At 39.4% G+C, this 11,143-nt stretch overlaps 2 protein-coding genes across 2 annotated transcripts; one reads left to right on the forward strand and one right to left on the reverse strand.

Moving 5' to 3' along the window:
* Positions 1-497: 497 nt before the first annotated feature.
* LOC110798023 (uncharacterized) lies at positions 498-1,703 on the forward strand. The gene has a single exon (XM_022003153.2). The coding sequence runs from the start codon at positions 498-500 to the stop codon at positions 1,701-1,703; it is 1,206 nt and encodes a 401-aa protein (XP_021858845.2).
* A 3,880-nt stretch (positions 1,704-5,583) lies between these two features.
* On the reverse strand, positions 5,584-10,359 carry LOC110798022 (uncharacterized). Its single transcript, XM_056831903.1, has 4 exons — positions 8,919-10,359; positions 8,665-8,863; positions 7,239-8,589; positions 5,584-7,131 (listed from the first exon to the last, which is right to left on the reverse strand). The coding sequence occupies exons 1-4, from the start codon at positions 10,357-10,359 to the stop codon at positions 5,584-5,586; spliced, it is 4,539 nt and encodes a 1,512-aa protein (XP_056687881.1).
* Between the last annotated feature and the right edge of the window lie 784 nt (positions 10,360-11,143).

Below are 11,143 nucleotides of genomic sequence, written 5' to 3' on the forward strand. Positions count from 1 at the left end.
TGTTGGGTCTATTGGGAAATTCTTACAAGCTGATCAAGCAACAGTCCATAGGGATAAGTTGCAGTTTGCTAGGGTTCAAATAGAGGTTGCAGTGAGTCAGAATCTTCCTGATAAGGTGCAATTTCAAGATGAGCATGGTAAACTGAAATGTATCAATATAGGATATGAATGGAAACCCATTGTGTGTGAACACTGTAAACTTCTGGGGCATCTTGCTGAAGACTGTAGGAAGAAGAAAGGCAAAAAGAAGTGGTTGGCTAAGGTGGTGAGCCAAGATGTAGTGGCTAAACCAACTGATGAGTTTGTACAGGCAACTAGAACTGTGCAACATAGAAAGGAGACTACAACACCTGTGATGGTAACTAATTCTTTCCATGTATTGGATGTTCTGGGTGTTGCAGAGGAAATAGGGGAGAAATCTGGTGTTTCAGGTAGTGGGAGAAACCAAGAATCAATTGATGGAGGTGGAATACCTCCTGATATTGATGGATAGAATCATGTTTTGGAATGTCAGGGGGGTTAACAAGTGTGCCAAGCAGAGAGATGTCAAAGTTTTTCTGAACATAAATAGGTGCAGTCTTGTTTGCCTCCTTGAAACAAAGGTCAAAGCTCAAAACCTTGGTGCTTTGTACCTTAATCTGTTTAAGGGTTGGTGTTTTACTTCAAACAACATTTGTCATCCTGGTGGGAGAATAATTTTAGCTTGGAACCCAGGAGAGTTTCAGGTGAACCCTATTTTCTGCTCCAGTCAGTTGGTGCATTGTGACATCACCTTGAAAAATGGAAGCAAGTTCTGGTGCTCTTTCATTTATGGGCATAACTCTCAAACGAAAAGATTAGCTTTATGGAAAGATCTTTGTGACATTGCTGATACATTGACTGGCCCTTGGATTTTGATGGGTGATTTCAACTGTGTTCTTCACACTGGTGAAAGGGTGGGGAGTGCAGTCAGACTTAGTGAAATTCAAGACTTCCAAAATTGTGTCAGTAAATGTAGCATTGAGGATGCTAAGTCAAGTGGGAACTTCTACACTTGGAACAATAAACAACAGGGGGATAATAGGGTTTTTTCTAAACTTGATAGAGTGTTGATTAACCAAGCTTGGAGTAGTCAATATCCTAACACTGAGGTCAGTTTTAGGAATGAAGCTTATTTTGACCATTGCCCAGGGGTTATCACTGTGTATCCTCAACTTGCAGTGGGCAGAAAACCTTTTAGATTCTTCTCCATATGGCAAGAAGATCCTAGATATAGGGACATTGTTACATCTGCTTGGAATGGTGTTTATCAGGGCACTAAAATGTTCCAAGTTGTTCAAAAACTTAAAAATGTGAAGATTACTCTGAAAGTTTTGAATACAGAAGGTTTTGGTGAAATTGAGGTTAAAGAATACAAAGCTTCTCAAACACTCAATACTCTACAGACTGCTCTTCACCTCAATCCTTCTGATGGTGAGCTGGCTGATAGAGAAAAGGTGGCATTACAGGAATATAATTTGGCTCATAAGGCATATCTGAGTTTCTTGGCACACAAAGCAAAGGTGGATTGGGTTAAAGGGGGAGATGATAATACTGCTTTATTCCACAGATCCATCAGACAAAGACAAATTCATAACACAATTTTTTCCATAAAAGACATGCATGGCAACTGGACCAGTGATCCTGCTCAGGTACTTGATGCCTTTTTGGAATACTATAAGTGACTATTGGGATCTAATAATTGTGATAGAACTCATGTCAAACAATCTGTTGTTAGCAAGGGGCCCCTAGTTACAGATGCAATGAGAGACTTGCTAAATACTGCTTATTCAAATGAAGAAATTAAAGCTGCCATGTGGGATATAGATGGTAACAAGGCCCCTGGCCCTGATGGGTTTGGGAGTGCATTTTTTAAAGGCTCATGGGAGGACATAGGGGGTGATGTATGCTCTGCAGTTTTGGATTACCTGAACACTGGGAAACTTTTGAGAGAAATTAACTCAACAAGAATCACTCTCATTCCTAAGGGAAATTGCCCTGAGAGTGTGCAAGAATTTAGACCTATTTCTTGCTGTAATGTGGTCTACAAATGCATTTCAAAGGTGTTGTGCAATAGACTAAGGGATGTTTTACCAGATCTGATCTCCCAGAACCAAGGAGCTTTTGTTCACAGTAGGTTCATAGCACATAACATTATGGTGTGTCAAGACTTGGCTCAAGGGTATGAAAGGAAGAATGGGGGTGCAGGCTGCATAATCAAATTGGATCTTCAAAAAGCCTATGATACTGTAGAATGGGATTTTGTGGAAGAGATGTTGGTTAGCTTGCAGTTTCCTACTCACTTCACTCACTTGATTATGCAATGTGTTAGGACAGCTAGATTTTCCTTATCCATCAATGGAGCTTTACATGGTTTCTTTGAAGGGAAAAGGGGATTGAGACAAGGTGATCCTTTGTCTCCTCTTCTCTTTGTTCTTTGCATTGTGTATCTGTCTAGAATCTTACTGATGGTGGGTGAAAAAGAGGGATTCAAGTTTCACCCTAAATGCAAACAGTCCAAGTTAAATCATTTGTGTTTTGCTGATGACATAATCTTGTGTTGCAAAGGGGATTTCAAATCTGTTCACCTTATGATGCAGGGTTTTAAATTATTTTCTGATACCACTGGCTTGAAAGCTAGCCCTTCAAAAACTTCAGTGTTCTGTTCTGGCATGATAGAAACTGACATTCAAAGGATCCTTGATATGACAGGGTTTGTTAAAGGTTGCTTTCCTTTCAGATACCTGGGGATCCCAATTTGTTCTAAAAAGATTTCAATTGCTGATTGTGACAAGATAGTAGAAAAGATGTGTGCCAGAATTAAACTATGGAGTTCTAGAAATCTGTCTTTTGCTGGTAGATTGACGTTAGTGAACTCTGTATTACTGACTCTTCAGTCATATTGGTCTCAAATCATGATCCTTCCAAAAGGGGTTTTCAAAGTTGTGACTAGAATCTGCAGGAATTTTCTATGGAGTGGATCAGCTGATTCTAATATACCTGGGAAAGTGGCTTGGAGTCACCTCTGCAAACCTAAAAAGGAGGGTGGTCTAGGTTTGTTAAACTTGAAACTGTGGAACATTGCTGCAATGGGAAAACATGTGTGGATGATTGCCACAAAAAAGGATAATGTTTGGGTGAAATGGGTGCACTCAGCTTACATCAAGGATAGAAATTGGTGGGACTATGGTCCTAAAGCTGGTGACAGTTGGTACTGGAGAACAATTTTCCAAGTAAAAGATATCATGAAAGGGTATTTAACACTGGATCAATTGGTGGCTTTGCCTAAATACTCCATTAAATAGGCTTATTGTAGTCTGTTACCTGGCAATGTTAGACTGCAGTGGACCAATGCTATCTAGGACAGATTGGGAGTTCCAAAGCATAGATTTATTGCTTGGTTGGCTATGCTGGAGGGACTTAACACAAAAGAGAAAATGATGAAAATTGGTGTTACACCTGATAATCTTTGCCTTCTGTGTGGTACAGAGGTAGAAACCCACAAACATCTGTTTTTTAGATGTGTATATAGTACACAATGCTGGATTCAGATTTCTGGATCATTAGGCATTCCCATGGTCCATACTGATCTTCACAGTGTGTTTCATTGGTTACAGAAAAGGAACATTTCCAGATTTAGGAAAGGAGTGCTTGCCACTGGTATACTTTGTACAGTTTACCATATATGGAAAGAAAGAAATAATGCCCTATGGAATATGCAGATCAGAAGGGTTGATAAGGTGTGTGATCTTATACAGAAGACTCTACATAACAGGATCATTGCTGTGTTACCTAGAGCTGTGAATGCTAGGGATTATAGTTGGTTTTTAGCCCTGGTTACAGGGTAGTGTTCACTGGTTTTGTTCCAGTGGTTGTTTCTGATCAGAGGGGCATGTCCTCTTGATCTTTGGTGGTTTTGTACTTGTTGATGCAATAATATATACTACTTGCTTATCAAAAAAAAAAAAAAAAAAACAGTTGCTATATTTGGCCTAGGTGCAATCGGATTAGCGGTATGCATCTTATTTTCCCTCTTGTTATTTAGCTAAGACAAGGCAGTGCTTGATGATTTGATCTCATTGTTATAGAGAAGGTGGAAGAGGGAGCTAGACTTTGTCGAGCTACTAAAATCATTAGTGTGGATATTAACTAAATTTTCAGAAACTCGAAGCTTACGCACATGCTGCAGAGCTCTCCAGGTGAGATAATTTTGCCAAGTATTTATCGCTTAAGAAGGATCAGATTACAACTAAGCCTTTTTTAACCGAGATGTGGCTATAAGTTATCTGTCTTATTTATCCAGATTAGTCGTAGCGCTATAGACTTGGGGGAGATTTTATGCTCCCTGAACTTTGCTAGTCGAGTCAAGGGAATCGAATATGGTCCAGCTCGCAAGCAGACAAATTTTTCTGAGCTCCTCAAGTATAAGCATCTGGTATGTTCTTGAGAGTTATTTAGAACAATATTGTTGTTGAGTTTTTCCTGCTGCTTATGCTCATATTTCTTTTAACAGGTTGAGAAATCAAGATGATGAAAAAGAAGCAAAGAAACTGCAGGACAATGTACAATCTTTGCAGCTAAGGCTTTCTTCCAGAGAGCATATCTACAGAAATCTCCAGGATAAGGTACTGTTCTTTTAATTCAATATGTTTGTCATTAGTTTTCAGGTTTCTCTTGTGAAACTTATCACATGCATCGCTGAGGTAGTAGTATGTCCGTTGTTTTTAGTGATACTCGTGTGTATGTCTAAGTCTTGAATATGTGGGTGCTGACTATTGTTTCGAGTGTGTAGGCATGTCATCTTTGGTGGAAGAAGATTTTTCTTGCTGGCGGAAGGTATTTTTCTCTGTTCATCCTAGAAAACATAATCAAATTGGGTGGTTATCACGTTAGCCATTTAGCTTTACTCTAGCAATGCGCTAATTTGACAATAAAACGAATAGGTGTTATAAACAGCTAGAAGCTAGGGTAATGATTCTTGCTAGTGTTTGTCCGTTAAGTTCAGAGACATAGTATTTCTGAAAACAAATGAAGACAGAAGGACAAATTCATTTCTTCCCTATAATATTTGCGAGTACCGAGCACCAACTGAACCTATATTTCCTATTTTTGTTAGCTTTGAGTTTTGACTGAAACCCGTGGCCCAAAATCGATGTGAAGACTTGAGCTCAGTGATTCTGAGTTAAGGTTATGAGTAGAATGGTATGACAAGAGTAGTTGCCTACTGATATATGATAATACAAATTTATTTCCATACAATTATTGTGATTCATTTTTTCTGTCACTCTAAAGCATCTCAGAACTTCCTACTTCCTCCGTTCCGCAATAGATGCATCGTTTCTCTTTTGGACACTATTCATTAACTAACTTTGACAATTATTATTTCACATTATGTAAAAACAAACATAATCAAGTGAGATCTTGTTAAATTCGTATCAATGTGAGGATTCCAAATATCAATTTTTTTTTTTTTTGGCAATTAATAATTGTATTAATAACCAAAGCCTTGAGCAAAACACCCAAGGGAACAGGGAAACCAGACCACCAAAACAACTCTACACAAAATCAAATGTGTAGTATCCTACTCCTAAGTTCCTCAGAACCTCTACAACAAACTTTAAACAAAATTTCCCTAACAATATTGTCTATGCTCTTAGTAGGCCTTTTAAAAATTACAGCATTTCTAGCAAGCCACACAATATAGATGGCTTCAGTGAAGCACATGACATACAACTGATCAGCAACACCAACTTTTTTGCTCCTCTTCATAGCTTGCTGCAACTCAGAAGCAAAACCAGTAGCTCTTCTATGAATACCAATCTGCAACAACAGTTTAGACCAGACTGCACAAGAAAACTTGCACTCAAAAAACAGATGTTCAACTGTTTCTTTCCCATCTGTGCACAGCACACATTGATCAGAACACTGAATCCCCCAAGCTTGAAGTCTATCAGTAGTGTAAAGCCTATTAAGGATAGCCAACCAAGTAATAAACAAGCTTTTTGGACTAGCTTTGTTATAGCACATTACTCTCCACCAAGTAACCTTAGGAGCAACACCCTGCAAGCATTTATACACCTTGCTGATACAGTATTTGCCATTTGCAGTGGCTTTGTCCCAACCACCAATTTGCAGAATAATCTCTCTGCTATTAAAAATCTTCTTAAGAGCCCAAGAACAAGATCCAGGAGTGGACATTTGAAGAGGATTTTGGCCTTTCATATAGAAGCTATCAACCCACTGCACCCACAGCTTATCTTTTTTAAAAGCCAAAGCCCACAGCAATTTCCCAATGGCCACTTTGTTCCAAGCAGCAATATTCTTCACATTCCAGCCACCAGAATTTCTAGGTTGATACAGTTTATCCCATGCTACTAGAGCTTTCTTTGATGCTGCAGTGTCACTAGACCATAGGAAACACCTACAATAAGCTTCAACCTCCTTAATAATTCTTTTAGGTAAAATGAAAATTTGACACCAGAAAGTCTGCATGCCAAACAAGATGGTTTTGATAAGTAACAACCTGCCAGCATAAGACAAAAACTTAGCTGACCACACCTTAGTTCTAGCCAGAATCTTGTCCACTAGAGGCTTGCAGTGAGGATAGGAAAGTTTCTTGGAGGAAAGTGGCACCCCAAGGTATCTAAAAGGAAGGCAAGCTTCTGAGATTTTCTGAGCAGATAAAATATCTGTTTTGTCACACATTGAAACACCAGCAAAGTAAATATTACTTTTATCCATATTAGCTTCAAGGCCTGAAGCAGAAGAAAACTTGGAAAAGGCTTCAAGGAGTAATTGTACAGAGATCTTGTCAGCTCTTGCAAACAATAATAAGTCATCTGCAAACATCAGATGAGTAATATTGAGCTTCTCACACCTAGGATGGAAGTTAAAATCAGGATTTTGCTTCAATTGGTTCATACATCTTGTCAAGTATTCCATACCAATAGCAAACAGGAAAGGGGAGAGAGGATCCCCCTGTCTCAGCCCTTTTTTTGCTTGGAATGGTTTGCTAGGAAAGCCATTGATGAGAATAGAGTAGGAAACAGTTGTAATACAAGTCATGATCCACTTCACAAACACTTGAGGGAACCCTAGCTCTTGCAGAACAGTCTGAAGAAAGTTCCAATCAACTGAGTCATAAGCTTTTTTAGATCAACTTTTAGGACACATCTAGGGGAAATATGAGCTCTACCATACCCCTTGATTAATTCAGTTGCCATCAAAATGTTGTCAGCAATGAACCTCCCAGGGATAAACCCTGATTGGCATTCACTGACCACTTCAGTAATAACTTTTTGCAGCCTTGCAGTAAGAATCTTAGATATGATTTTGTAAAGAGTGGAACAGCATGCAATAGGACGAAAATCTTTAACACAGGAAGCATTAGGTACCTTAGGTACCAGAGTAACAGAGGTGCAGTTCATACCAGGATACATTTCCCCTTTCTGAAAGAAGAACTTGACAGCTTCATACACATCTTCTTTAATCCAAGGCCATGCTTTCTTAAAAAACACAGCATTGTATCCATCCAACCCTGGAGCTTTACTGTCATCAATGGACTTGAGAGCCAAGTCAATCTCATCAGTGGTAACTGGCACACATAGAGATAGAGCTGCAGCTCTAGACAATCTTGGGCCTGATCTAAGAGAGGGGAGATCAGGCTTAGAAATGTGAGTAGCAGCTGTACCAAGAAGAGCCATATAGAATTTCTGAATTTCCACAGTAATTTCCCCAGGATCCACAATTTTATGCCCTTGAGTAGTGTACAGCAAAGAGATTCTATTCATGTTTCTTCTTTGCTTGACAGAAGCATAAAAGAACTTAGAGTTAGAATCCCCATCAGCTAGCCATTGGATTCTAGATTTCTGCTTCAAAGCAGATTCTTCCACAGATAGCCACTTTCTAAGATTTCCAGTACATCTCTTCTCTTCCACTTGCATTAACAAATCTGCAGGATCAGAACATAACTGATTTTGAACTTCTTCCAACTCTTGTTGAGCTTTTTGAATTCTCACAGTGATATTTGCAAACTCCTCTTTGTGAAGGGACTTCAGTTTGTGTTTTAGCCTTTTCAGCTTAAACCAAACTTTGCTTAAAGGAGTACCCTTAATAGGATTATCCCAATCTTGAGCAACAACTTCTGCAAACTGAGAATGATTTGCCAGAAAGTTAAAAAACTTAAAGGGCCTCCCCCCATCTTTATGATCATCACCAAATTTTAACAAAAGAGGGGAATGGTCTGAGATTGAAGGGTTAAGATAGTCCACAGCTAAATGCCCAAATTTCATCATCCAGCATCCATTTCCCAAAGCTCTGTCTATTCTACTAGTCACCCTAGCATCCCCCAAACTCTTATTACTCCAAGAAAAAAGGTGGCCAGTGCTTCTCAATTCATTCACTCTAGAGTTCAGCAGAAAGTTCTCAAAATCTTGAGTTTCATAAGTGGTAACACATGCTCCATTAACCCTGTCATTACTTGAGAGAACAGCATTGAAATCTACAAGTACTATCCATGGAGAAGAAGTAACCATAGCAGAGATACCAGAAAGGGATGACCACAAAGCCTTCCTGGTTTCAACAGTATGTAAGCCATACACAAAGGTAATGAAACAGACTGAAACACCCTTGCTATCCACTAGTTACCCATGAACTAATTGCTCATGAGTGAGTAAAATGTTGACAGTAGCATTCACATTCTTCCACCCTACCCAAATTCTCCCTCTGGGATTACAAGCAGAATTACAGTGCCAAGACCAACCACCACCTAGCTTCTGCTGAATTTTACTATTATTATTCTCTTTGACTCGTGTTTCTAAGACAGCAATCACATCCACCTTATTTACTGACAAAAAGCTTTTCAATGCTCTTGTCTTATTAGGGTCATTAAGGCCCCTCACATTCCAAGCACAAATTATCATCAGGGGGGAGATCATTGTGTTCCTCTCCTTCTTCATCTACAACTTCTATGCCACCATGTTCAGGGGTGAGAACTCTGAATGAGTTTTGAATTGGAGTAATTGTCCTCACTTGTTGAGCTTCCCTGTGCTTAGTCCTTCTAGCATCAATTTTCCACCCTGCATCATCATCAGAGTGAACAACAACAGAAGTGCCAACAGGATTGGTCTGTTGAAGTTGTTGTTGTTGTTGGTTCTGTGGAGCTTGCTGAACTTTTTTAGGAACCCACTTCTTCACTACCTTCTTCTCAGGGGGTCTAGCATTGTTAGCTTTCTTAGCAGAAGTCTCACAATTGTGTCCCACCAGGAAACACTTCTTGCAGTAGTCTGGTTTCCAATCATAAGTAACGGTTTGTTCAAATTCCTGACCAGATGGATCAGCAATAGTGATGAAGCTAGGGAGAGGGTTAGTCACATCCACTTCAACCAAAACCCTAGCAAAAGATATTCTCAACTGCTGTGTAGTACATTCATCTGCAAACAAGGGGACTCCAAGAACACTGCCAATCCTACTCAAGGAATCCTCTCCCCAACAGTTCAGAGGTAGATTTGGAAACCTCACCCACAGAGGAATAACCTTCAAAACTTCCTCCTGGAAGCTAAAGTGGGAGGACCATTGCTTGATGATGGCTGGTTTACCATAAAAGTACTGAGGGCCAGCATATAGAATAGAGTTTCTATCTTCCAAAGAACAGAACCTAATCACAAAGTAACCTTCATCATGAAGGAAAACTTTGGGGGTTGCCACTTGACTCCATTCCTTAGCAATAAACCTGAGTACAGATGCAATTGTTGGTGTTTCACCCAATACAAACATGACTACTGCATTAGCCCAGTGAGCATTACATTTATCTATTTCTGGCTGCTGCAGTTGAGCAATGACCTTATCACCAATACACACAGGAGCAACATAGCTTAATGCCTTTCCTTTAGTAGCAAGTAAACTACCCCTAACCTTACTGGCCCAAGAGCTTTGAGGTTTATCAACTACAGGAATCCCAGAATCTCCCCCCATATTCAATTTCCTACTCACAATACGCATAGATTCAGGGTTAACAGAGCTAGCTTTTGCAGAAATTGCTTCTAACATTCCAGATCCAGAAACCACAGGGTTCGAAATAGGAGCAGAAAAAAGGAAGTTATGGTGTTCTTTAATTACCTCTTGTAGCCTAATGGAAATAGGTCTAGCACTGGGATGAACCAATTTCGGGTCCGCCATTGAAGAAGGTTCAGCAAGAATTTCTTCTACCATAGCGTACGTGAGCTGTTGCGTGGTGTCCAAGCTAGACGCTTGAGTCACAGAATCATGAGAAGCAACCAAAGGAGAAGAATCTCCATTATTTCCTGGCCCAGAAACAGCCGGCATCTTCTTCTTTCTCCCCATCAATGGAGGTGGCGTAGGATAGCAGATGGCCCTTATCGTGCGCCTCGTACCATTAGAGAGAGGGGTTTTTTTTTTTTTTACTTACACGTAATTAGAGATATTAATGTTCAAATAAGCATGTTTGAGATACGTGAAAAAAGAAATGATGCAACTATTGCGAAACAGAGGAAGTACATGTGATATCTATGTATTTTTATTCTTTAGATCACAAGGCGTAAATGACAACTTTACATTGTGATTCTTGAACTTTAGAATATTTAGTTTATTTGTTAAAAATTAATGGTAAGCTTCTTTCTGTTTGTGGACTTGTTGTTTGTTATGCGTTCTGCATGGTTTTTTGCTTTTGCTGAAGCACTGCTGCTTCTTATTTCACGCAGACACTACTAATGATAAAGGAAAGGGTGTAGTTTGGAATGTACCTCTTCTTATAGATGTTTTTCATAGTGGGAACTATGGTCGAGGGGATGAAATTTCTTGTTCGATCAATCTGATAGTTATTAAGAGGTAAGAATGACTGAATGAGCGAGCCTTTAATGAGGGGATAAATGCTAAGGACAAACAGAGTCTGTTTTATGGCCATGACCAGATGCATATGTGTCACTTATGATTTATGACTTACGGAGCATATAAAATGAAATGTAGGCAAAGGCAGGGTAGATGAAAAGGTTCGAAAATGCATTGAGAATGCTTCGAGGGAAAGATGTTGTTATTTCAGCTGAAGCATCTGAAATTCAGGTCTTACACAATCATAATCTTATAACAGATCCGCAGAAGCGTACAATTC

The sequence above is a fragment of the Spinacia oleracea genome, chromosome 6 (assembly GCF_020520425.1).
Source record: "Spinacia oleracea cultivar Varoflay chromosome 6, BTI_SOV_V1, whole genome shotgun sequence".
Lineage (NCBI taxonomy): Eukaryota > Viridiplantae > Streptophyta > Magnoliopsida > Caryophyllales > Amaranthaceae > Spinacia > Spinacia oleracea.